Raw genomic sequence first — 27,098 nt, forward strand, 5'->3', positions numbered from 1 at the left:
GTCTAAATGTTGGCAGTGGCCTTGGGGAGTGACTCAGAGAGGCCCCCTCTGATTGTGGGTCCGCCCCCACCGTCGGTGGATATGTCTTCGCTGCTCTTCCTCGACTGCCTAAGTGTAGATAAACTGACAGTTGAGGCGAATGTTCCTAATGCCATGGAAAGTGCCATGTGTGCAGGGTACTCTGAGTATCCGTGGCTTTGTTAATCGGCCGTGGAGCCTTGCACCATTGCCCTGGGAAAGCCAGAGTGGACAGTGGCCAGAAAAGACTGGGAATGATGGCTTTGGGGCCTTACTAACATCCGGTAACTTGCCCAGGCTTCCTGAAATGGATGTAATCCAGAGTATATCTGGGGGTGTGTGGGAAAAGGAACTGAAGAGTTTTAAGAGATTAGAAAGCCCGTGCCCATCGTGAGAGAGGTGAGAGGTAGTGCCAGGATTAGATGGACTCAACCGTTTGACCTAGTGGGATGTGCTGCCCGTCTGGCACCCTCCCCTGGGAGCTCTTCCTTGATCCTGAGACTTTCCCAACCTGGAATCCACTTGGCTCCGCCACGTCGGTCCTCAAGTTGGTGGAACTTTTCATCTGAAGTCAGTGAGATCCTTGTGCTCAACCCCAAAACTTGTTTGGAGTCATTCCCAGTGCACACTTGGGTTCTGTGTCCTAAAGGCTCACGAACAGATACAGTTATTTAAATGTCTTTGTCCAAGATGAGAATCCTAGAATGAACTGGTAGAGGCTTTACCGATCCAGCAGGTCTGGCCCGTTTTACAGTTGAGGAGAGAGACTGGAGAAGATGGAGACTTCTTGAAAGTCGCGAGTGGCTCTGCCATGACCGGAGCCAGGTCACCTGACTCCCGGGCCTTGCTCTTTCCACGCCTCAGTGCTGGCTCACCAAAGACTTACTCTCTGTTGGAATTTTGGAAAGGCCTCACTCCACTGACTCCCTGGATCTTTCTTCTAAGTAGATGAGAAGCCGGTAAGAAGAGACGTGGAGGCAAAGACAAGGGAATCAGAACCTAACCTTCACCCAAAGGGCCCGAGAGAATTCTTATTAACTGGAGGTAGAGCAGTGGGGAAGACAAAAATGAAGCGTTCCCTTAGTGGATGATTCCAGTTCTGTTTGGAGATCTTACTGTATGTCTTTGGAGAAGCTTTTGTATTATTTTGCTTTTCTTAGCAATGTTGTGCTCTGTTTTGAGACTTGGATTTTTTTTTTCTTCTAGTGTTTCTCTCCTGAGGCAAAGCCCAACACACCTGTCTTTTGTCCACTTCTCCAGCAAATTAGATTTGTCTCTGGGAATGTGTTTGTAACATACCAGCCTACTGCAGACCAGCAGAGGGAGCTCCCATGCTGAATTTGCTTGTTAGCTCTTCCCCCCCTCCCCCGTTTTGCAAAAATTATTTCTTGGTAACATTTGAGAGATTTCAATAAAAATTTTAATCAGAGCAAAAACGATCTCAAGCAGACTTCAGCGTTTTGTTTTCATGGTGATGCGAGTTTGGAGCTAAGAGGTTATCTCTGAGATCACGGTAGAATCGGGCTGTGACGCTGAGCACACACCACGTAGGAGAAGGCGTCAGAGCACCCGGCGGGTGACCTGGCCCAGAGCCACGTCCTCAGTGCTGCTTCTGGTCCCTTCTTGGGCTCCAGAGCCGTCAAGAGCGGCACGTTGGGAGATTCTCTGCCTCGCATCCGTGGCTTGGCTCTGCCAGGAGATCTTGCTTCAGCAGGGATCGTGTGTCTGGCTATCGGAAGCCTGTAGGAATCGAAGAAGTGTGTTCTCTGCTCTGTCCGCCCTGATCCAGAGGAAGGAGGACCCAAGGGGCAGGAACTGTCATTGACAATCAGGAGTCGCATCCTCTGGTTCTGCCCCGGCTTCCGTCTGTGGTCTGGCATCTCCATCTTTACATTGAAGATGCCTGCTTGATGCCACGTCCCAGTTCTGAGGCATCACCGCATAAGGTAATGGGACTCTGGGCTGTGGTCCCGCCGCGTCCTCAGTGAAGGTGAAGAACATCTTGATGCAGCAAACAATGGCATTCTGAGAAGATCGTTCACATTTGTAGACCTGATCTTCCTGTTTATTTTAAAGGTCACTGGTGTTTGAAATATATTAAATATATTCTGAAAGTCACTGCGAACAGGAGGGCAGGTTTCGTCCACGGCGTTTAGGAAAGTTCTGCCCTCAAGCCCATACCGCACCTCCGCCATGTCGCCCTCACACAGCTCAGCCTTTTTTGTCCCCGTGCAGTTTTGCTCGGTGCCTTCATTCCGTCTTGTTGCTGAGGGGGCAGAGTGAAAGCCAACAAAGTGCACTGTTCTCATTGCATTCTAGAAACAGAATAGCGTTTACCCTTGACCAGAGCCACCTTGTTGGGCCGGAAACTCATCCAGGTAAGTAGGACTGAGAGAGCCACTCCCAGGTACCTGCTCCTCCTCCAGAGGCCTCACTGGTCCTGAGTCACGGCAGATCTCCAGGCCTGCTCCGCGGCTCACGGCTGGAACCCGTCACCTGCTCGTCTGCAAAAGAGTCTAAAATTGGAGCACAGACTTCTCAGGGCGGGACGTGCCCCTTGGGAGGTGCCTTGTGACACACTGGACAAATTATAAAGGTTAAACCCAAACTCAGTACAAAAATGGACCCTAGGAAGAGTGACCCAGGCACACAGGGAAGGAAGAGAGATCGCAGGGGGAGAGAAAGGCCAGGAGCAGTGTGTGGTCGCCCGCCCGCCCGCCCGCCCGAGCCAGGCGTTGACTCCGCAAGAGGCGACTGCGAACTGAACCTTTACACTGTTTTTATAAAAACGAATTTCATGAAGCGTCTCCTCTGTCACTGACTGTGTCCTGTGGAGAATACTGAGATGAGACACAGGAGATCTGCTTTGGCACGGGGTGTCACTCAAGCACACAGCCCAGGGGAGAGCCAGGGAGCAGGCCAGGTGGGAGTGTGGCCTTGGGGGAGCCCCCATAGGTTGGGACTCATAGGGTGAGGCCGCTTCAGGTTTCAGCAGTGCTGTAGGGTGGCTGGTCCTGCAGCGGGAGCCTGACCAAGGCCCATGGGTGGGGTGTTGGCACCCCAGCGGCTGGCATCTCTTGAAGGGAAGGGAAGAATTGGGAGATTCAGGGCGTCGGCCTCCTGGCCTGCGGGACAGCACCAGCTCCTACCACCCAAGACCTGGTCCTCCAGGCCTGGCTTTCTCCAGCGGCTGCAGAGCTTGTGATTATCCTGCCGCCAGGGGCTTGTGATTATCTGGGAGAGCAGAGCTTTGAGGGGCTGCAGAGCTTGCCTTTGGGGGCTGATCAGCCCAAGGCTTTAAATTGTTTTTAGACCTCGATGAAACTGTGGATCCTCTGATAATGTGCCTTTCCCTTTAAAGCTCCCGCTCTGTGAAGGTCAGTCAGTGAAGGGGACCTGCCCCTGGGTGCTGTCTCTCCTGAATGTGCCAGCCTCATCTAGTTCCTGATTTTGTTCAGCTTTCTGGTCTAGGAGCCTCTGGCTTCCTCCCACACGAGGCTAGGCTGGGGCAGGCCGGCCAGGCACTGTGTTCCCAGCGCCGGCCTCCTCTGAGGTCTGGGCCTGTGTCTGCCACTTTGAAGGGAGCACAGAGCCCTCTGTCCTTTCGCAGACCACCTCGGGGCTGTTTCTGGTCCTGCCCCAGGAGGGCTGAGCCTGGCAGGAGCACAGGGTTGGACGTGCGGGCTGTGGAGCTACCTGGTCAGACACTAGCTCTGTCATGGCGAGCTGTGTGACCTCGACGGAACAAGTGCCTTCCTTAACCTCTCTGGGCTTCGGTAAAGTGGGCCTAAGAATCCCTCATGTAGAACAAGAGTGCCTGGGGGCACCCGGGTGGCTCAGTCAGTGAAGCATCTTCCTTCGGCTCCGATCAGGATCCCAGGGTCCTAGGATCGAGCCCCGCCTCAGGCTCCCTGCTTAGCGGGGAGCCTGCTTCTCCCTCTGACCCTCCCCTGTCTGGTGCTTTCTCTCTCACACTTTCTTTCCCAAGTAAGTAACTGAGATCTCTGAACAAGAGAGCCAGGCACATAGTAAGCACTTCATAAATGTTAGCTTTTTAAAGGAGCATGTGCATTTTCAACAAAAAGGAAACGTAGGACTAGCTCCCCACCAGGCTGTGATCATTCGAATGCTCCAGGCATCCAGCAGCGTCTTGACCACACTGAGGCAGCCACAGAGTCCTCATGGCTGTGGCCAGATGGAAGGCTAGAAGTTGGAAAGAATAAATGGACAGGTGAGAAAGGCGAGGCATCTGGGGACAGTCACCAGTGACGGCACCCACCCTCCATCCAGCAGCGAGGTCTCTGCAGCCTGTGCCAGTGCCGGGAGGACTCGTCCCCAGAGGAAGTCTCCCCCCCCCCCCCCACAGCAGGCCCGGACACGCCTGTCAGGAGAAAAACCTCTCCCTGACAGGAAATAGATCAAGAGTGGGAAACAGCTGAATTCCCAGAGAGAGCGAGTGGTTCCTGTGTGTTGCTTCAGTCAAACCCGTTGTCCCTGAACTTTCCAGCTGCTGCCTTATCTTGCTTTCTGATCAGAGAAACTGGAGAAGAGAAAGACCCATGGGTCATCCGGCCCATTCCTCCCTGGACTCTGTGGCTCATTCTTCCCACAGTCCCTCCGTTAGAGTCCTGCCTGGCCTTGTTTCCAGGTGGCAGTGTCGCCTCGTGTGCCTTGGGAAGTTACTCTCCATAGTCCTCTGGCCAGACCCCAGAGGATCTCACCCTGGCCAAGCAGATGACCTCCTGTTTACCTTCTCTGTCCTCCTCATCCCCTCCTCTGCTGTTCGGTGTCTGGAGAACTCGGGAGCCCTTAGTGCGACCGTGAGAGCCGTAAACATTCGGCCCGTCCTCACGGGCCTCCTCAGAAGCTGTCTGAAATCCTTCCACCAGGATGCCTGGGGATGGCGCGTTCCATTGGCCAGAGCTGCTGCTGCCGCCGAGCCTCCAGCTTCACCATAGCGGGTAGCTTGCAGCGGCAGCTGTCCAGAAACCCGAGCGGCCCCTGGGGCTGTGGCCGCCCTGGCCGTGGTTGGGGAACCCAGCAAGACTCCTCAAATTCACCGTTGCCATGACCAAGAGAACAGCTCCAAGTGGGCCTCTTCCTGGCTGGGGGGCCGCAAGATTTCCTTCACTTGGGGCACCGTCTTTCAGGTCTCTGAAGCATGTTTCATTTTGTCCTTTGTAAGGCTAAACTTCCCAGGGCCTGTGGGAAGTTTAGCCCCCCGGCCTCATTCACAGTGAGATCTCTTCTCCGCGTCCGTGAGCCCACCTCATCCTTGAGATTATCTGCAAAATGGTGGTCGGACCGTCCCACTAGGACAGTGCAGGGGGTCTGGTATGGAATCAGGACTCGTTTTAAAATCAAACAGGCCAGTTTTAATGACTGTTTCCACTCACTGTGCTACCTTCAGGAGTTTAAGCAGGTTTATTTTAACCCCCTCTGAAGCTCAGATTCCTCCTCTCTAGGTAGGAAGAATGAGTATCTACTTGATGGGGTCCTGCTGAGGGAAGGAGTACAGTCCTTGGCCTGGAGTCATTATTAACCGAGCTCTCTTCTGTTTCCTTCTTTTTGTTAGAACTTGATCTCGCATGGCTCAGAGTTCCTGAGCCCTCCCTTTGTAGCACTAGAAGAAGTTAGGGTAGAGGGACTCGAGACCAGCACCCCACCAAGAGAACCCTGAGGGCCCAGGGCAAGAGTGGCAGCGTGTGGCCATGGTGTGTGCCGAGGCAAGGCTGTGGTTTGGCCAGCTGGCCATCCGCCCAGGGCTGAGCCTCCTTTCCTAGGAATGGGCAGCCAGATACCATCCGAAAGTATGTGAATTCTAAGTGCCCTGGCAACAAAACCAAGGCTGCAGCAGAGAAAGTTTAGAAAAACAAAATGGCGCCTTCATAAAAAGAAAGTGAACTTCTTGAAGAAAACCAATTCTGACAGGGGGAAAAAGGCAAATCGACTCCGAATGGGATCATGTTTTATTCAGGATTTGTGCTGCCGGTGGGGAAGGCCAGCGCTCGGTGACAGGATGGGAAAGTGGGCCACCCCAACTTCAAGCCTCGTGCACTCTGCCATGAAGTACTTCTCGCTTCACTGGGCTCGGCTCCTGGGGACCTCTAATGGCCCTTGATAGCAAACATAGTTAAAAATTAACAGACTGACGGAATTAAAGATGGATGACAAGCAGCCACCGTGGACCTGATCTGACACAGGATGTTACACGCCTGGGTGCCCTCGGCCCGAGTGGCGTCTTGAGTGAGCTTCTGGGGTGTCTGAGCACATTTCGCATGCCCATTTGAAGGCAGGAATCTGGCTTGTGCTTAGGACAGACAGGGAAGGAGTCTAAAAGCCCAGGAGAGAAAATGATCCCTGAAGGCTTACGGTTAATTAAGCCCAGCCTTGACTGGTCTTAGCAGGAGGTGTTCGCAGGGGTCTAGACCTTGTCCCTGCCTGGGCTCAGGCCCCAGCCGTGTCCCACCGTCCGGACAGGGAGATCTTGCGGGGAGCATGTGGCCGGGCTGGAGCATAACCTCCTCCAGCCAGGACTAACTTGCTCGCTCGCTTCCTGGCAGTTGGGGTAGGTCAGAAGGCCGACTTAACCTTTGGAGCAATTCACATAGATCTTGACATTTTGCCTAGATGACGGCAGCTTGTTGAATTGCCCTAGTCAAGGGTATTAGATGCCGGACAAAGAGGAGAGAATGAGATTGCATTTTGTGCCCTCCGCATCTGCTGAGAGAGAGGATGGGCCAGCCGTTGGGGGAGGGGAGGGGGGTGGAGGTTCCTTTAGAGCGGTCCTCTGTGGGCCTGATTTCATTGAACAAATCCCTGAAAAGTGTTTGCCGGTTTTGGTGAACACTGTATTAGATAGGGCAGGGGTGCTATTTTAAAGAACCCTGTGATTAGTCCCATAAAGAAGATCATCTCCTGGGTTGCAGACTAATCAAGTCTCTGGGGTGAGTCTGGAGTTTCTTGGACCCCAGTGTGCTCCTGGCTTACCAGCCTCTCCTTAGCGTAGAGCCCTTTGGTAAGGTTTGCTGTAGGACCTGACATGCTTTCTTTGGTGCTGCTGCTCGGAGTGGATCCTTGGGCCTGGAGTGAGCGGGCCAGGCGTGGTTATGACTGCAGAACGTGTGAGGGGCTGGCTGCTGCTGTTGCAGTGTTGGGAGAGCCCCAGCGGGGTAGTGGGCACTCCTTCTCGGGCACCGTGTAGGACCCTGAATATCCGTGCCTAGAAAAGGAGAGCCCGGCTCTGGACAGCTGGTCTTGGGGAAATCCGTATTCAGGTACAGCACCTGCTGTACGAGCTTTCTTAAGAGCTAGAAACTTGGATGCCACATTGGCATGCTTTGGCCTCCCGGACCCATCAAAGGTCACCCCCAGGAGGGGCCATCCTCTCCAGCATTTCTCAGCAACTGCCAGCGAACGTAATGAAAAGATTCTGTGGGCAGATAAATTTGGGAAACCCAGGGTTAAACAAGTTGGACGTGTTTCTTCATGGTGGAACTTCTGGACTCTTCAGTGTGTATCTCGATTCCATGGAAAGGGCAGAGACTGCATTCTCTCTGGCTTGACCCCAGAGTATCTGTAGACAGCCTGCGTCCAGCCGCACTTTGGAAACCTCACCCAGGAGCAGTCTCTCTCAAACTTGGACTTGTGCATCATCTCCTGAAGGGCTTGTGACATGCAGGCGCTGGGGTTTCTCTCCCAGAGCTTTCTGCATTTCTGACAAGTTCCCAGGGGATGCTGGTGGGCCAGGGGCCGCGCTCTGAGAACCGCGGGTCGCTCCTTTCACTGAGGCAGGCACCTCTGCTGCTTCTAAGGCCAGTGTGGTGAGGCCAGGCAGTGGCTAGAAGGGAGGGGTGGGGAGTAGAGCGCAGGCCCGTAGCCTCCCTGCTTGCTCTGCGCTGCGCGGCTCACGGGCCTTGCGGAAGGGCTGAGGGCCCCACTCTAGAGACTGGTCAGGGTCTTCGTGCTGCGGCAGCATGATTGGGAATGTGAATTCTGTGTCTGCCTTAGTTTCCTCATCTGTAAGCGGAAGAGGCCAGAAAGGACTTTCACGGATACTTACTACTTCCCCTAGCATTCCATTTTATTTTTGCCTTGGGCTGTTTCTGTCTCTGGGGGTTCTCCTCTCCTGTCCGAGCTCTCTGACACGTGTCACCAGAGCTGGAACCATCCGTGCTATGGCACTGGAGACCTCAGTGTCCCTTTGCGGGGCCACTGTGTTTCGAAGAGCATTCCCGAAGCGTGACGGTGGAACCCCGAACATCGTGGGCCCTGCACAGTGAACTGGAGCGGTCATGACTCCGCATTACCGAGTTTGAGGGGAGGCAGGGCCCAGGGTCTTCCGGGCTGCTTATGGGCTCCCAGGCCCCGGTGTGCGCAGTGGTGTGCTTAGCCGCCTGGCAGCGTGAGCAGTAGTGCTGGTCACAGACATCGGGAGAGGTTCTGCTAGGGACCTGAGAAGCCCCCAGGGTGGTAGGCAGGGTTGTGAGTGTGCTGTTGGTGTGTGTAGCTGTGCGCCAGCTCCTGTGCATTTTTCTACCACGTGCATTTTCCTACAGACAGGATCCTGTCTTACACGGAAGCTGCATAGACCTAACCCTGCTGCATCGTGTCTGGAGAGGGAGTCAGGGAAGCCCAGGTTTCCCCAGTGTTGATGACCAAGGAAGCAGCCCCTAGGCAATGGGCAGGAATGGCCACTGGTGACCTGGAGTCAGAAACCACAGCAGAACAGGCAGCCCACGTCGGGGTCCGTCCCCCCCACTTCTGGAGGACGGCAGTTAAGCACAAAATAGATTGTTCACCTGGACCAGCTGCGGCTTCTCCAACTCTGAGTAGCCCCGGAGCTCTGCTGCTCTGCTCTGCTGCACAGGAATGCAGGGGAGCAGCTCAGCCTGGGCCCTGGGGGGAAGGCACTGCCCTCTGCTGGCAAGTGGGTGCTATTGCACCCCCTCAGACCTGCAAGAGGCTGCGGGTTTGGAGGTCTGTGGAACGCGGTGAGAAGAGCCACCCTTTGGCAGGGGCAGTAGTGTCCGAGCCATGGAGCACAGAGGAGTGAATTTTGGGCCCTCTGTTGACTCCATCACCATATCCTCCCTGAAGAATCAGCCAGCGGGCCATCCTCAGCTCGGTGAGCTGAGTTCAACTTCTCCCAGACCCCACAGCCCAGAGTCAGCCTGCTTGTTGCCCCGGAGCGCTCAGGTGTTCTAGACAGGGCTGACTCCAGGGCTGCGGGTGCCAGGACGGGCAGGGAGAAGAGGCCAGCGTGCAGCAGAGGTTGGCTGAGGCAGGGGTGGTGTGTGGGAGATGAAGGGCTTCCTTCTCGCAGTCACCGTCACCAGAAGTCATGCCATCCACTGCGCGCCCACCCCCCTGGTCAGTCCCCCCATTCCTGTGTCTCTGAAACACCAACATGTCTTGGCCTGCTGGGGCTCAGCGCCCCAGCCCCACACCAGTCACCACCACCACGCTCCCTCCGACCAGTGCACACAGACCTATCCCCTCCCGCTGTGTGTTTAGGTTCCCAGCCCCCCACCTGCCATGGGGCTGTGCCCCCACCCCCTCCTTTACCACCTGGAGTCTGCCCTTTGCTTAGTGAGCAAGTGGATTCAGATGCACAAAGCCATAAGCCATGGGTAGGTATGAAATTTTTGTCTTTCTCTCACCGACCTTCTCCTGCCTTTTGGCCCCTCCTCCCACACCCCTGTACTCCTCCCTCCCTTGTCCTTCCCATGCTCCCCTCCTTTATTTCTCTTCTTTACTCTGCATTTACTCCTGAATTCCCAAGATGACAGGTTTTTAGCCTTCATCCCCGTAATTGCTATTGAGTGTTGAAAACCACTCTGGCCCTGCCTTAGATGAACTTCAGTACCTGCTGCCGGCTCCCGAGGAATACAGCTTTGCCCTCTCACAATGTGGGGGAGCCCTCAAGCTGGTGATCTGATTTCTAGGTGGTCCCCAGAGGATCTTCCATGAACAACCGGCCCAAGGGGTTCTCTGAGCTGGATTCCTGATGTGGGGAGAAGCTCAAAAAGCATCTTTGGTCTTTTTAAGTCTTCGTTTCCCAAGTAGTTGAGATCCCATGTTGGGATCGAGTCCCCCAGTGTGGCCCCTCACCCTGTGTTGAGAGCCAGAGAGGAAAGAAGGCCCATGGGCTAGAAGGAAATGCTGAGGACTCCTGTGTGTGGCCCAAGACCGATGGCCGGGATCCTGTGTGAGCTCCGTCTGGGGGCCCGCTCCTAGACAAGTCACGAGAGCTAGTGGAGCCCGGGCCCTGGATCCTGACCCCACTGGGCTCTGTGCCCGTGGGGTGTCACTCAGAATACCCGGATCTCAATTGATTTCCCCACCTGTAAAAGGTTAGAAGAGGAGGGAGTGTCATCAGCCCCCCAGAGCACACCCCCTGCCCCCCAGTTCTGGGGTTGCCTTGCAGGTTTCAGGCCCCCTGCATGTCCACCTCTGCCAGATGCTACTGCATCTGTTATGCTCTGGAGATCTGAGTAAGGTGCCGTGTGAAAAGGGGGTTCTCCAGCAAAATCTGCTTTATTAAACCATCGAAGTAGATTTATCAGGATAAAATTCCTTCCAGCATTGCATTCTATTCTAGAATTTGGGCCAGACCCAGGTCAAAGATCCGTCTTAATCCTGCCACACTGGGGAGGAAGCCCCTCTCCACAGAGCCATCCAACCCTCCTGAGCGTCTCCCCACGTTCGTGTAATCGCTCTCCCTGCCCCCCCCGCCCCAGCTGCCCGTGTTGCTCCCCGGCTTTATGGGGAGGCCTCCCTTCTCCGGGGCAAAGGAGCAGCAGCAGCGGTAAATGGCCATTCCTTGCTTCTGGCCAGAGGCTGCGGGGCAGAACTGACACTGCCATTTGTTAAGGCCAAAGTTTGCTTGCCCTTTGGTTTGTTTCTTCGCATTTTCCTCAGCGCAGGACCAGGAAGGTTCTGCCAGGTGGACAAAGCATCACTCAGTTTGTTTGTTTTGTTGCCAGCCTTCCGCTTGGAAACCTCCTGGAAAAGCTGGGGCTGCAGGTCCTTCTCAGCAGAGTGAGCAGAGAGCTTGGGGTACCACATACCCCACAGGGCCGAGAAGCCAGAACCCCTTTTTTAAAAGAACAAGAGCAGAATCTCAAAGACGTCCTGGCCAGCTTGCTGGCACGGATGGGTGGCGAGCTGTCGCTCCTCTGTGGGAGCAGACACGTGGGCCTGCACAGCCCGGGAGGCAGCCTGAGCGGCATCCGCAGCCCAGAGGGTGGGAGCCGCTGGGTCCGCTGTGCCCCCTGAGCACGGGCCCCGTGTGCCCTACGCAGACGGGGAAGACCTTTCGGGCCGCTGCGCGGCTCGTCCTTGGCCCCTGGGGGCAAGTGTTCCCATCTGGGAACAGCGGGGGGGGGGGGGGGCGGCCGCGAGCCCTGGTTCACCGCCTTCTCCGCACGTGTCTTTGCAGATGCGCTGGCTCCCTCCGTCCGAGGCTACTTCTCAGGGCTGGAAGTCCCGTCAGTTCTGCTGAATACCATGTGAGTACGCGGGCCCGACCGCCTGTGCGCAGCGCCCGTCCGCCCGGGAGCCGCGGCTCTTCCCGGAGCAGCGGCCGGCGCGGCTTCCGTGCGGGATGGCGGGGGGTCAGGACACGGGGTGACACGGCAGCACCGGCGCCGCCGAGCGGGGTCTGGAGACATGACTTGGTGCGCGCGCGTTGAACTTGGGCTGAGTTGGCGCTGCCGGGAAGGCAGGCGGTGTGTCGGCGCGCGCAGGCTTCGAGGGTCTGGTCCGGGAAACCCTAATCTTGGCGCCCTTTTATTTGAGGCCTAACCTTGCTGTAGGGAACTACCGACTCAATTTTTTTTCTGTAAGTAGGTAATTTGTCTGAAATTACAAACGCTGCGTTTAATTGGGTATCTTGACCGAATTTCTGTTAAAGCACTGTTACTCTGAACTCTGATACGGCATGTCAGTTAGGGGTGTCCTCAAGAAAAGTCCCTGAGATGTCACACTTCAACAGTCTACGGTTTTTCGTGGTTTCTATCACTCCTTGACACCCAGGAAGAAAAGTGACAGTAGGGAGGGACTGGATATTCATCCATTTAGAAATGCTACAATTATGTACATACCTATACAGGGTGATCTTCTGAAGGACTTATGTGGGGGAAAAAATGGCCTCCAGTCAGGGTCAGGTTCAACTTCAGTGGGGAACAATTTCTGACCATTCACAGGGGATGTACTGGGGAAGTAGGAGCTGCCAGGCCGGCTTCATACAGGTCAGTGCCCTCCTAGTGAGGAGGGAGAGCACTGAATAGGATTTTCAGAGTGTTTTGCAATTTGTTCTCCACAGGCAAGCAAGCTGCCCTGCTCACCTGAAGTCTTGCTTGGGGGGTCATGTCACCTTCATTTCAGTTTCCAGGGTAATGGCTGAGCGTGGACTTAATTGGCTGAAGTCTTTACTGCCGTAAGAGGCAAGCACTTGTAGAGAGCTTGGTCGGAAGGCCGGCGTCCTTGTTCTGGAGGAAGGGCCTAACCACACAGGAGAATTGGTGGTGGGCATCAGAGTGGCCAGGCAGCACACCCACCCCATAACTGGTCGGGATTCTTGCTCTGCTGGTGGGGTGATGCATAAGCCAAGGAATCATATTTCTTTGCTTGCTCAACTCCAGTAAGTTAGAATTGTACCTATTCCTAAGTGGCCAGAGCAACGCTAGTCCTTGGGGATGATTGGAAGCAGAGTACATAAATGTTGCCAAGGTGAAAAAGAACACTTTTTTTTTTTTTTTTTTTTTTTTTTTTTGGCTTGTTTGTTTTTCACCAAAAGATTCTTGGGACCCTTATTATAACACGAGCATCATAAGTCTGTAGGATTAGGGAACTCAAGGATGCGACATTCCTCAAACTCGCTGGAGACCAGGGAGCCCTCTCTTTCACAGACGCTCAGGAGACTGCCGTTTTACACAGAGCACATTTTGGGAAGCCTGGCTCTAATCTCTTACCCAGAACCTAAACCAGTGACACCCACTTAACAGAGATCTTTGGACCAGTGGTCATTATGTTAGAGTTACCACTAATCTATTTATAATGAGGCGAAAAATTAGGACAGTGTAGTAATTTTGTTTATGCTGCTTATATTTGCCCCTTATTCTGAAATTATGTTGTACGTGTGTTCACGTACCCATTTTACGTGAAGGAGTATCTGTGAATGGTAAGACACCATATCTGTGAATGGCAACTGCATTTTAAATGTAGCTTCTTAGGAAAAAAGTCAGTCCATGGTAGATACTGAAGGTAGTTAAAATATTTTACTATTTTGTGAAATGTAAAAGTTTGCTGTTTAGGGGGTTTCTCTTCCTAGAAATACAACTGGTAAGCTTTGAGGTATATTCTAGGGTCCATTATGTCCAGGACTCTCCAAGTCCATGTACCATATCCATATGCCCATAATTAATTTTTAAAATGACCTGTCCCTGGCTCTCTGTTCTTTGTGCACAAAAGCCTTAGTCATTTCGTCGTGAGGGACCCTGCCCCCGTTACCCGGGACGAGGTGGGTGCAGCACTGCCATTTGGCTCCAGAAGGCACTGATGGGTCACGTGCTCCTCTGCCCCCCCCCCCCCCCCCCGGACTGTGCCTCATCTGTCTGTGCTGAGAGGCTGCTAGGTGTTCACCCAGAGGACCCAGGACTGGGTAACTGGGAATTCTGAAGCCCCCAAAGGAGCTGATGGGTTGGGGGTAGACCCGGCATTCAGCCTAAGCAGGAAGTTGAGGCAGTTGATGAAACGGGAAGAGAGGTCAGCAGGACACAGCCTTGAGGCTCACGCAGCCGTAGAGTCCGTGGAGGATGAGCAGCCTGTGGAAAACGAAGAGTGCCTGCAGGTGCCGGGGAGGGCTGGAGCCTGGAAGGCCGGTGGCGAGCTGCTGGGGTCGGTGGTAGCAGGTGGTATAGGAGGGTTGAGTCAGCTGAGAAGATGCGTCCAAACCTGGCAGTGGCAGTTGGCTGAGGATGGTTGTGGCATAAGGGCTTGAGGAAAGACTTTGTTAAGCATTTATATAGGCCGAAGGGAAGGCATGATCATGAAGCAGCTGCACGGTTCCAGCCAGTCAGATCCTGCCCTTTGTTTCTCTCCGCTCACCCAAGTTGTTCCAGATCATCCTTCCCCACAGACCTATCCACCGGAGACCTAGAGGCAGCAGTAGCTACCAAAGAAGGCCTAGCGGTCTCCCCCTTCGCAAGTTTGGCTTGCGAAGCTGCCAGACCCATATGAAGGCAGAGTATCTCCTGTGGGCGCACGGTTCGTTCTGTACTAAACTTGGGCCACGGGCCAGACTCCTTCCTCGGGGTTGGAGGGAGCAGAGGAGGGGTGGCGAGCAGCGAGGAGGGGTAACTGCACTTACTGCCACCGCACCTGCTGTCAGGACCCAGTCTCCCTTCCTGCCGGAGGTGAAATCAGCTCAGTGTGGATATGTTCCTCAGGCTCCTTCTAGTCTCTTGGATCAAGTTCTGAGCTAATAGTCCAGGCTACATAATCGTAGGGAAATGTAAATTAGAATTGAGAACAGTGGTTCTGATGAAATAATAATTAACATTTTACTGCAAAACTGGTCTTTCAGAAAGGCCAAATGTAGGATAGGTAAGGCCAGTGACATCACTGTTCCACATGGCCTTCGTGTTTGTTGCGGCAGGCGGGGGGGTCTTCTGTGGGAAGGTGGCACTGAATGGAAGAGCAGGAGTGACGTCAGACATGACAACTATACGCAGACCCAGACAGGCCGTCACTCCCAACATGTGGAGCTCGGGGGGTGGAGGGGGAGCATCCTCCAAATCCTCCACAGTCCGGGGCCTCTTTCCTCAGGGCCCTGCAGGGGTTTTTCATTAACACACTTTGTCCTCTTCCTGGGAAATCAGGGACTAGACTAGAAAAGTAAACAAGCTCTTCCTCCTTCAAGTAAACATATATTTTTTTTATAAGATTTTTACTCATTTTTTTGACAGAGATCACAAGTAGGCAGAGAGACAGGCAGAGAGAGGGAAGCAGGCCCCCCACTGAGCAGAGTGCCCGACTTGGGACTCAATTCCAGGACCCTGAGATCACGACCCAAGCTGAAGGTAGAGGCTTAACCCACTGAGCCACCCAGGCACCCCTAAGTAAACATACATTATATGTCCGCTAAGTACTAGACAGGTGGAAAAATCTGCAGGAAGACCAGGCCTGTATCCCTAAGGAATTCCAGTTCTAGTGGGTGGGAGTCATGGATACACGTGACAGAGAAGCGTGACTGCTCAGGACCCTCGAGGAAGGGCGTGTGTGTGAGGAAAGCCCCTCCCGAGGGGGCCCGGGTGTCGAGTTCACTGTCATCTGTGGTGTAAGAGCAGCGGAGGAGTGGGTGTCGTTTGGGTTTTAATTTTTCCTACATCCTGCTTGATGGTGTTTAGTCTGGCTGTGAGCTCTGTCTGCGCATCACTGGAGTTTGGCTAACGGTCCAGCCACAGGGTAGACAATCCCAGATGACATGAAAATCACCGAAAACGATCCATTTCCCAGATGCGTTGAGAACAGGAAAGCATGAGCAAGTTTTTAGTAACTCTACGGAGGGAATGATGACAGTCTTCCTTGTTGGGTATCCACATGTAGTTAAATCAAAAAAACTGAGTGAGTTAGGAGCTGGGGTGGCTGTGGGAGGGCGTTCTTTGAGAACTGAGAATCTCCTTGGCCTAGGACCAAGACAATGCACAGCAATTATAAGCACATGTAGTTACAGTGTCAACAAATGAGAGAAGGACACGGCGAGAGAGAAGACCAAACTGTAAAGCTGTGTATTCCTCGTGTTTTGATTTGGGAGGAACGGCCTCGTCTGTCTCTGGCTGTGAGCATGAGGGCCTTGGGGATAGCCATTGCCCGGGGAGCAGACCAGGGAGGCCTCCGTGGGGAACTCAGGGTTTGCAGCAGTACCCTGCGTCCTCCTGTTCACGAAGCCCCATGTGCTTGAGTCGACCTCTTTCTCTGCAGGCAGGAGAGTGGCGTCGCCTGGCCTGAACATGCAAGAGATTAGTGGAAGAGGGCCATTGGCATCCACGTGCTAGGAGGCAGGCATCCTTCCTTGGCTCCGGGAATTCTCGCAAAAACCAGCTGGCTCAGAGGCAGTCATGCCTACCAAAGAGTATTAAAAATTTATCATCTGCTGGGTCTCAGCACCTTCATATTTCAAAATTCTCAGGCCCTTGGGAACAGGTTGTAGTCACAGATGTTTCCATTCAGTACTTGTTTTCCAGAAGGTGCTTGGAGCAAAGTTTAGCTCATCGGTATGTGACAGCACAGGACCCTATGGGAGAATGGCTTTTCTGTCGTTGGGCTGCCCAGTAGTTGTTGCTGTGGTCTGAGGCAGCTCCTGGAGCTGGATAGGTTTGGGGCGCTTCCTTTCTTTGGGGGGAGCTTCAGGTCCTGCACTCTTCCTTGACAGGGCTTATGAACAGTCCTGGGGGTTCGGCCCTCGGATCTTCTGCGCGGCTGCCTTGTCTCGTTGGCCAGGCGGCCTGCTGTTGCAGCGTGGCTCTGATCCGTCCCCCATGACGGACGCACATCTGAAGACCGCGTCTCCTCCAGCATACTTTTGCTCCAGAGTCCCTTGGTGCCAGGGAGCCCCCGAGAGCCCCCCTCTACGCTTTCCTTCTGACCGGGCCCAAAGCCGGTGGTCCCTGTGGGGAGCTGCCATGCCACTGGTGTGATCATTCTCATCAGGCACTGGTCATTGGCTCCATCGTGGAGGCCTTGGTCCCTTCGCCATTGACTGTCCGTTCTTTGCTTGCAGAATAGGTGACCTTCGGGACCCAGGGAACCCCAAGAGCCAACCAGCCCTGGGGCTGGAAATGACCACACACCATTAATGGGTGATTTCTTTCTCTATTCCAGGTTCCAGGTGTGTGATGGTGGCTGCAATCTGTCTTGTGGGTATTAATGCAACCTTCAGTGGTGGCTGCTGTTCTCAAGCTGTTCTACAAAACTGGAGCGTGCTGGTGAGTGGCAGTGGGAGGCTAAACAGGCCCTCTGGGGAGGCAGCATGTCCTGGGCGGGGCGCGGTGATGGAGACCAATGTGCTTGGATCATCGCACCAGCGTCCTCTGGGAGGGACCCCAGGCAGGACCCCAGGGCCCAGCAGTCCAGGCGTTAACCCCCCACCCCAGGTGATTCTGCTGGGTGCCCTAGGTTGAGACGCACTGGTGTGGAGTGCTGCAGTCAGGGGTTTGCTTTTGATGACCTCGTCGAGCCACAGATGCTTAAGAAAGGGCATCCTGGGAGGGCACGGGGAGGGGATTCTGCAGACTCTCTGCCCACACCGGCTGTGCCACAGCAGTGGGACGAGCTGTTCCACCAATGGGAATTTACAGATAAATACACACTTGTGCCTTTTTTGGAAATTAACCGTTTTGGTGAGAATCTTTTAGATGTGGCATGTATATTCCCCCTGACTTCATCCAGTTGTACTGAATGTAGTATAACCCTCTCTCAGGGACGCAGAAATGTCTTCATGAACCTCTTCGGAAATGAGTAGTTACCCTTGGGTGTAGCTGAACGAGACAGGGCACTCACTACCTCCTCCCTTCTGGGCTTTCCTGTTGGCTGACGATATCAGTGATTTGCGGTTCATCAGTTTCTAGGAGGAAGTGTAGTCTCCGGCAGTGGTGTCGCATTCCCACAGGTGACCGGGGACTTCCAGTCTCTGCAAAACTTGGCCTAGAATAACAGGAGTGCTAAGGGCAGGCTCGAAGCAGTTATGTCTCAGCCCAAATAAGGTGGTGAATTTCATCCCTACAAGGGGCCAATGAAGAAAAGATGAGTCAGAAAGAGGGCAAGATTCCTACTAAGGACAGAGAACCAGGCAGATCTAGCGAAGGAGGTCATTACCACATTTTTGGGACTTAGGTATTTCTTGCTCAGAGTAGAGCCAGAGGCAGGCACGCCGTGTGCGCCGTGTTTCACAGCCCAGCTCCTCGGCCTGGACAGGAGGCCAGCAGCCTGCACTTGGGGTCTTTCTGCCCACTGATGTGTTTTTCACATTGACCAAACTTAGCAACAGGGAAGGTTTTTCCACATCACCTGGGGCAGCTAATGTTTATCCCATAAGTGCCATAGCCTAATCTATTAGGTTGTCTTTTTGTCATGGTTCTTTATAGCAATGCCCACCCTATGCTTACCAATGTTATTACCTGCTAAAACCTTTTTGTTTTTTAAAGGTTTTATATATTTTATTAGAGAGAAAGCAAGCATGAATGTGAGTTGGGGGAGGGGCAGAGGGAGAGAGTCTCAAGCAGACTCCACACTGAGCGCGGAGCCTGAGGCAGGGCTCGATCTCATGACCCTGAGATCATGACCTGAGCTGAAATCAAGAGTCTGAGGCTTACCCGACTGAGCCACCCATGTGCCCTACATAAGACCCTTTTAAAGGATGAGATCTTGTTGTTTTTTTCTTCTCCTTCTCTGGCACTTTTAAAGACCAATTTAAACCTACCCATGTGATTTTTTGGAAGTAGGTTAGAATAATGATTTTTTTTTTTAATGTAATAAATAAACCCAAACATCAGTAATTCCAGGCAATGCAGGTGAGCCCAGTAGGCAGAGCACGGGGGGACCTCATTTAGACAACATAAGGGCCTGGTGACCTGGAGCGGGAAAGGGCCACGTGGGAGTAGCCCTGGGACTCGGGGCGGCTGAGAGCTTGTAGGCGGCCAGCCAGCACGACCAGATGAGCTGGAGGGCACCTCGCCACTACCTGTGTTCGGCATGGGGCTCTCCGGTTCTGGGGCCACTCGTGGGTTACAAGAACAAGTCTGGAGGTGGCCCACTGCCGGCCAGCACTGCTCCGACCTGGACCACCAGGGGGCCGAGCCCTCTCTAGCCAGGTGTGGGAGCGGGAACCCACGCGGGGAGGTGGGCAGCTGTTCCAACTTTCTGGCGCCCGCGTGCAGGTGAGGATGTATGTTTAGGATGCGGGGGAGGAGTTTCCAACTACAGAAGACTGGTCTCCTGAGACTAGCCTGTGAACCTTTTAAAATGTTAGTGAGGCTTTTTATTACAAATCAATACCAGTATTCGGTTGTTACAGCTATAAAATGAAAACTGGTCCATGTTTATTGGGAGTTGGGTAGAGGGAACTGTTCTTATCCGACTTTGGATAAAAATGAATACATTTAGAGAAACTCTTGGGAAAGAAATCGTTAGTAAATAGGCCAACTGTATATAGTAGGAGGAGGGAAACAGAATTTCTCCTGCTGGGAGAAGGAGCCCAAAGTTGAGTCGGGGGAGAGCAGGCCCGGCCGGGTCTGGCGGCGTGCCCGTGGCACAGCAGCAGCAGCTGTGCCCAGTCCTGAGGGCCACAGGCTGATCTTTTTGCTCAAGGACAAGGGACATGAAATATTTCAGAACTATAGAACATTCTTTCTGACAAGCTTTGTTTCCTCTACTTGCCTCTGTCTGTCCGTTGACTGCCATTCAGGAAAGGCTGTGAGGAGAAGCTGCTCTGCAAACAGAGCCTGACCCTCTCCCACCCCGCCCCCATCCCTCCACGGTGCTCCGTGTTCCCGGATGTCTCTGTATTCTGTTTAAAATGTCCTTGTTAATACATTCCAAAGTTTGAACTACGTTCTTAGCTAAACCCCTTCCTTGTTTACAGGGACCGAAATAGCCACATTCTGACCTTCTGTTCAGTCTGGGAACATCTATGGCAATGTGGACGCATTCTTTTCCCATGTGAGAATTACATATCCACAGCACAGTTATGGAAAAGCTCGGGAAACTATCAGCTCTCTTCCCTCTTCTCTCTTCCGTGGTTTTCCCTTCAAAGCCTTCCTCCTCAGCCAGAATGCGCCAGCCCGCGCACCTCGCTTCCTGCTCGAGTGTCCAGGAAGAAGGGGACAGAGTCCTGGGCTAAAACCCAGCTGCCCCCGGCTGCTAAAACCCCGGGGCAGCTGGACGGACCTTCCCTTTCCCCCCGTCACGTGCCAGAGGGGCTCTGGGAGGGTGCTGAGGGGCCCCCGGGCACAGGCTCCTGGCACTCAGCCAGGGGCATTATCCGGACTCCAGAACCAGGTCTCCATACCACGCGTCATTAACTGTCTGTCGCTCCCATTTCCTTTACTGCCCTACAGTCGGGGGGTGTCTGACGTTTTGCTACATGCAAGTGCCTGTGTCTGGGGTGAAGGCAGGAGGACGTAGTCTTAGGGAGGAAAATAGTCTCAGCTGATCCTTGAGGAAGCCAAACAAGTGGCCTGGACAGTGAGGACGCCCAGTGGGAGCTCAGAAGAGAGCCCTGCAGGGGAGCGCGCACACGGGGTTCTGAGAGCGCGGAGTGTGTAAGAGCAGGAGGAAGAGCTGTACCACGTGTCCTTGTCCTAAATGGATTAGGACCAGGCTTTCGAGGGCCTTGAGGGATGTATTAGGGATTTGGGTCTCAGGGAGGCAGGAGGGAGTAGGAGGAGGTGTTTTCAGAGTATGTCAGCTGGCTGCCCACAGCAAAATGAAGAGTCAAGTCAGAAACACGCACCAGGAGAGGCGAGCCCGAGATGGTGACGGTGGGAAGGGAAGTCCCAGTCCTCTGAGAGAGCGGGGCTGTGTCCCTGTCACCAGGGGCTGGTGGAAGGACCGAGGCCAAGGCGGAGGGTCAGGAGAGGGAGTCATGTGAAGAAGGTAAAGTCGGGAGTCTGGTTTAGACATGGTGCCTTTGAGGTCATGGCAGAAAGGCCAGGAGTAGCAACGTGTTCTTGCCCAAAGGCAGTAGTTAGCTCTTCAGAGACAGCTGACCAGCCAGGCCCCTGGCGAGGGCTGGAAAAGACCACAGGGCCTTGGTCCCTCCTGAGCACGTGGGCAGGTGCCAGCACAGGTGGCCAGTGTTCCTTTGCCTCTTCATTCCGTCCCTTCTCTGTCTCTGAAGGCAGAGTGGCAGCTTTGCTTTTAGACTTTAGTGTTGGGGCCGTGTCCCCACATGGAGGTTTGGCTGCTTTCCCAAGATGGCGCTCTCCAAGCCCAGCTTCTCTGACAGAGGCCTTTGGCAGCGTGCAGGCCCCTGAAGGTTCCCAGAGTCCGAGGGCTGCCGAGCATCGTCCCCTGTGAATTGTTCCATAGGGGGACCGCTGTTCCTCAGAAACCGTTTCCTGGAACCAACACACAGCTTGGGCTGCTGGCTTGTGGTCAAGTTTGGGATGATGTGGGACTTGTTCCAAGCCTGACAAGCCATGAGAGTGGGGGAAAATGTCTTGTACTCACTTTGTCTAAGCAGGGTTTCTGCTCTGTGCATCCAGAGCTGGGGGTGCAAGGGGGTGCTGCCTCTTCCCACTCCGGAGTGGAGGCTCCTTCGGCAGTTCAAGGGCCCATCAGGCATTTGAGGGACCATTAGGTCCTGGGCCCATTGGGAAGGTCGGCTGCTCCGGGCCACACACACCCGGTGTCCACGCTGGTTACAAGTCAGGGTGTGGCCAAAGATGAAAAGAGTGGGCCCTTCTGGCCTTGTTCAGTGTGTCACAGATCCTGTGACATGTACCCAAGGTGGGTGTGCGTTATCCTGGCCCACTCCGGTTTCTCCTCCCGCTTACGAGCACCTGCTGAGTGACTGGTGATGCCCTTCCTGTGCTGGGCACCAGGGGAGGCAAAGCAGTCGGAAAGTGAGATTTCTAGAAGGCGTTTCTTTCCCCGGGCATTCCTGGCATGTCCAAGCTCTGCTGAGAGTGCAAGGCGGGAAAGGAGGGGTCCCTGAGGTGGTGTGTGCAGGCCTCCCAGAACTTGACCTGGGAGCATCTCCAGTGCCGGGCCTCTCGGTGAGTTAAACTGATGGACTAGCACGGTGGCCACAAGCTTGGGATGGGTGCATGTTACTCGAACGTGACAGGTGAGGCTCTGAATGACCTGCTCACTGCCCTTGAAAGTGGCACCCTGGTCTCTCCCCAGGGAGATTGTTCCATGAGCCGCAGCTATGTGGTTATGATGTTGCATCTTCTGACTCGTGGCCCCTCATATCTGCCGTCACCCGCACACAGGTTATGCCACGATCTCCCAGGTCACAGTGCGGGTGTCCCAGTGCTACAGACCTGGCTCAGATTTCCTAAAATCGTCCAGTTCAGGCTGTTGGCATGTTCACGGGAGGTTTCTCGCTTCAGGATTTCCTGCTGAATGCGCATCTTCCCAAAGAAGCCTGACTTAGGATGGTCAGATGGGCTCTTGGTTACAGTGCTCTTTTCTTGACAGCTTTCTCCGCCACACAAATAAGCCTTTCCCTGTGGACAGTTGTAGTTTCTATGGAGTTACTTCTGCCTAGACCTTTGTAAGACCTTTTCTACCTCCAAATTTGGGTCTGACGTGTTGGGAAGATGGGAAGAAAATGGGGACAGAGTCATAGCAGAGGTTTCACAGTGCAGCCTTTGCAACAATGAAGAGAACCGTGGGGCCACACTGGGACTCTGCAAGTGGCAAAGTCTCGGGATGATTCGAAGCCACTTTTTTTTTTTTTTCCTGGGCCACAAAGCAAAACACACATGAACACTTCCTAGCAAGTGTGGGGGAAGGAGGTCTTGAAAAGTTTCTGGTAAGAGGGAAGTCTGTCCTGCCCATGTGTCTGGGTCTACGGTGAGAACATGGCTGCTCTAGTGAGAGGTCGTGCTCTGTGTGCCTACACACCCGTGAGTGTTGGGACGCCCCCAGGGGTTTCCCAGGGGAAGGTAGACTCACCCTCACATTTGTTCTTTCTGTTTCAGGCTTGAAAACATCTTGCCCAGTTTTCGTCCCTTCAAGACTTTGCCACAGCCTCTATCACACATCTGTTTTTCTCGAAGAAACAAATATAATAAAAATGTTTTACTCTTTTACACTGTATAATTTTAAAAAATAGTGTGTTATTTGTGAACGCATGGTCTGACATTTCTGTACAGTTTGGAGATATTTTCAAACGAAACATAAAAGATATCAACAATAAAACCAAGAGAGTGAGTATTTTTATACCTAACATTTTAAGTATGAGAGGATGGATGATCTTACACTGGGTTGGATTAGTTTTTGTGCTTGACTTTTGAATGCTTGTAATTAAAAATATCTATTTTTTCCCTCCAAGCTGCATGTTTGAGGCATGTTCTTAAATACTACAGAATTTCCAGAATTGTATGTGAATGTATAGGCGTCCACCTGCCTGGCCGGAGCGCAGGGTAAGGTAGGGACAGAACGGCGAGCTACAGCCCTACTAGGCCCATGCTTCCTCCCCTCCCTCCCACCCCCTGGTTCTAGTGGGGAGCTCCTGCGGGAGACTCTGAAGCCCCCACACAGGCGCACGCTGTCGGAAAGCATTGGCTGCTCCCGGGGCGGGGGGGAGCCCGTGCAGACTGTGCCCTGGGGTGGGTTCTGCCCTTCACTTGGGCTTCTCCAGCTCACCCAGAGTGTGAGACCCACTGGGGCACACCTCCCCCAGAGGGGCAGCAAGGAAAGGGAGGCCGGCCCACCTCACAAGGGAGCTGGCTGTTATAGGCAGCTAGCTCCTGTCTCCCACGTGATTTTGCAAAACGCTGGGTGAACTGAGCAGACTTCCTGAGCTGGGGCAGCACCATGCCAGACGCAGGCAGTGTGCTCTCCCCGGGCACTCCCCAGCCCACCAGCCCCAGGAGGGAGGGCGCAGCTCAGCTTACTTCAAAACCCAAGTGTGGTGGCTGAAGCAGACCCTGCTCCAGAGTCCCACGGCTCAATCTCTCCTTCTTGTGGTAGAAGAGCCATGTGTAAAAATAAATTGACCTAAGAATTTCCACTGGCTGATACAGCTCAGCGGGATACTGGCTTATTCAACCTCGGTGCTGAAGACTTCAGTGTTCTGGGGTGGGGAGTTACTATTTTCCATTAAGAAGTAAGACATCAAGAAGCTTTTTAAAGGTCATTACCAAAAAAAGGGAACAAGAAGAGCCAGGGTTGAGGGAGGTACACAGCCAGCAGCATGGGGAGGGGAGGTAGGGGGTTTGCCCCGTTCAGACCCTGCTAGATGACTCCCTACCCTGACTTTCGTTTCTAAGAAAAATCATGGCTGCCACACAGCCTACTATACTTTTATAAAGCGTGTAAAGGTAATTTCTATGGTCATTTTTAAAAATAAAATGCTCTTCCCAGCTGTCACACCATTGCTTGGCACATTCCTTTCTGCAAGATCAAGCAAGAGCAGCCTCCAGCACCCCCTGCAGCCCAGCAGGTTCCTTTGCATTCTGAGCAATAGATACAGCTGAGTACTGAGGGACCAAGGAATAGGATACGGACAGGCTAGCCAGGGCGCAGCTGCTACAAATGCTCAGCTGGGGGCACAGGTGACACATGGGCCTCTGGCCCTGACTGTCCTGGCAGGAGGAGCTCAAGGTAGGTTCACACCCTTCCTGATGCCTTTTACTGTGCTCCTGATGCGGGAGCTCGGGTCGATCTGCGTCCATGAAGGGTCATTTGTGGTTTTCGGCCAATTTCACAGGTAAGCCAGGTGCCGACAGCTAGGAGGACAGTGCTGAGCAATACACCCACTGACCCATCCCTTGTGCCCCAAAAGGGAAGCTTTGGAAATAACCCACAGTGCTCCATTCAGAGTAAAAGCAACTACCAATAGTGACTATTACCTCGTAGTCTTGGCGGGCACGGCCGTTTCTGTCCCTTTTTGCAGAGGGACCATCCACCAGAAACAGGTCCCAGTCGTGCCTGCCTGGGAGCGTGGGTATGACCAGAGAAGGCTGGTCTGCAGCTTGCCTCAGCCCATCTGTGACCTCCCACCACCCGGGGTGGGCCGCTTGCCCCAAGGGGATGCCCCCTTCTCCAGACTGCCGCGGGCCATCATTCTGGCGATCAGCTCTACCCATCCACGTCCAAACGCTTCCTCACAAAGGGCCTTGGGCTCGGTGAACCAGTGCCCCCGTCAGCACTATGCTGATGGCCATAGGTGACATTCAAGTGACCAGACTGGATGGTACTTACCAGTCTAGTGTGAGTGCCAGACAGGTTCCCACGGACTGGTGAAACACTCACTTCGTGGCAGGAGGAGAAACAATCTTTTCTGTCAGTCTGTTGAGCAGGAATACGGTATATCTTTTGGAATTGGGAACCTGGGATAAGACAAAGGCAGGTGTGTCTGTTCCCTCTGCTTCCAGGCATAATGTTCCAGTGTGCAGAGCCTGGAATATGGCCACTAAGCCATCTGGTTACCAAGTGACCCTTTTGTTCTCTTGTTCACTTGTACCCCTTGTGAGCACAAGACTGGCTATCAAGCTATAAAACTGACACCTGAGGGCGCCTGGGTGGCTCAGTGGGTTAAGCCATGGCCTTTGGCTCAGGTCATGATCTCAGGGTCCTGGGATCGAGTCCCGCATCAGGCTCTGCTCAGCGGGGAGCCTGTTTATCTCTCTCTCTCTGCCTGCCTCTCTGTCTACTTGTGATCTCTCTGTGTCAAATAAATAAAATATTTAAAAAAAAAAATGACACCTGAAACTAAACACTCTGTCTTCTGCCTCTGGGACAAAACTGCAAATTAATTTGGAAAAGAATCTTAAAACTGGCAAAATGGAAGTTACACTTCCAGATGATCATCCAGATTCACTGGACCCAGGGCTTGCATAGACACTGAACCAACTCCCAATCAATGCACTCCTCTGTGAGGTTCACCCAAAGCCCAGGACTCCATGGCATCTTGTGTCCTGACTTGGGTGGCGTAAGGAATGCTCTTGTGACTGGAGAAGGAGTGGCTGATTTCCCTGAATTCTCTTTCTCTACAGAGGTTTTGGGGCACTGGGAATCCACTAGCAACTCCCGAGGGCTCTGGGCAGGGCACACCGAAGTGTGAAGAGTGTGTTCAGATTCCCCCATGTTCCACACCATTGGGGTGCCCGGATGTCGAGGAAAAAGAGCATTCCTGCCCAGTTTAAAAGCAGCTGCATGTGGTTGCACTTGGCCTTCAACTCCAGATCCCGTGCCCTCTTGATACCACACACGTCCAACATCCTTAGGAGGCACAAGAACATCTGTTACTGGCGAGGTGTTCTCTGAAACTGTCCTTAGGACACCTATGCTAAAACACACTGACAATCTTGGGGTGGCGATTTTAAGCCCCAAGTAGGGCAGACAGATCACTTTTAAAAATGTCCACTCACAGGCGCCTGGGTGGCTCAGTGAGTTGAGCCGCTGCCTTTGGCTCAGGTCATGATCTCAGGGTCCTGGGATGGAGGCCCACATTGGGCTCTCTGCTCAGCAGGGAGCCTGCTTCCCTTCCTCTCTCTCTGCCTGCCTCTCTGCCTACTTGTGAACTCTCTGTGTCAAATAAATAAAATCTTTAAAGAAAAAAAAAAAAAAAAAAGTCCACTCACTTGACATGACACTCCCGGGACAGCACAGGGACACAAGATCCAAGGTTCAGTTAGTGTAGACGCGGGTCCTAGAAGCCTCCGCCTCTCCTGGAACACCTCCCGGGACAAGCGAGGACACACTCGCAAAACACATACCAGGAAAGAAGATCTCATCCTCCCTACGTGAAGCCCCAGGATGGCAATAAATGGATGATGGGCCATCACTGTCCACACGACACCACCCCAGCCTCGTCACACAGTGTGTGTGGCCTTGGCTTGTTAAGAACCTCCCAAAAAAGTCTCAGGAAACCCCAAATTCTCTGGTAAGTGAAACCTACAGGGAAGCTACAGGGAAGAGTCTCCTCTGTGCCAGAGAATTGCCATTGACTGGTAGTAACTGGGAAATTTATGAATCCAAATGCCAAAATCCCACATTCGGAACAGGTTTTGTCTGCTTGTGACCTCCAAGAGCGCCCCAAACCCCAGACTGTATGTTCGCAGACCAGAAGCAGTGGGTATCCCCGCCTGGCCTTCTCGCGAGGACTCTGCTCCCTGGCTGCAGGGCTCCCCTCTGTCCCCAGGTCCCACCACCTTCTTGCCACACTGCTAGGGAGTGACAGCAGCAGCTGGATGTTCCTTTTTACATTTTTGTCCAGGCACAACTCCATTTCTCTGAACTCTCCCCTAAAAGTTTCCAATGATTGTCCTCAATTACACATCAAAATGCACAGCAGACGGTCTTCACCTCTGAAATCGGCCACCCACGTCCACTCCCAC

At 53.5% G+C, this 27,098-nt stretch overlaps 1 protein-coding gene across 8 annotated transcripts in view; it reads left to right on the forward strand.

Annotated features, from left to right (window-relative positions):
• RBPMS (RNA binding protein, mRNA processing factor) overlaps positions 1 to 22,953 on the forward strand; it is a 171,691-nt gene extending 148,738 nt beyond the window's left edge. For 4 of the 8 annotated variants that reach the window (XM_059156329.1, XM_059156330.1, XM_059156336.1 and 1 more), the window contains 4 exons: positions 9,535 to 9,650; positions 11,462 to 11,531; positions 16,906 to 17,009; positions 22,734 to 22,953. In XM_059156329.1, the coding sequence (XP_059012312.1) occupies positions 9,535 to 9,650; positions 11,462 to 11,531; positions 16,906 to 16,920 (201 nt within the window). In that variant the 3' untranslated portion in view covers positions 16,921 to 17,009; positions 22,734 to 22,953. Of the gene's footprint in view, positions 1 to 1,224; positions 1,458 to 9,534; positions 9,651 to 11,461; positions 11,532 to 16,905; positions 17,010 to 22,733 lie in introns of those variants that run through there. The other 4 variants (XM_059156334.1, XM_059156333.1, XM_059156332.1 and 1 more) reach the window with 2 other exon arrangements.
• Positions 22,954 to 27,098: the final 4,145 nt, after the last annotated feature.

This window comes from Mustela lutreola, chromosome 18 (genome assembly GCF_030435805.1).
Source record: "Mustela lutreola isolate mMusLut2 chromosome 18, mMusLut2.pri, whole genome shotgun sequence".
In the NCBI taxonomy this organism is placed as follows: domain Eukaryota; kingdom Metazoa; phylum Chordata; class Mammalia; order Carnivora; family Mustelidae; genus Mustela; species Mustela lutreola.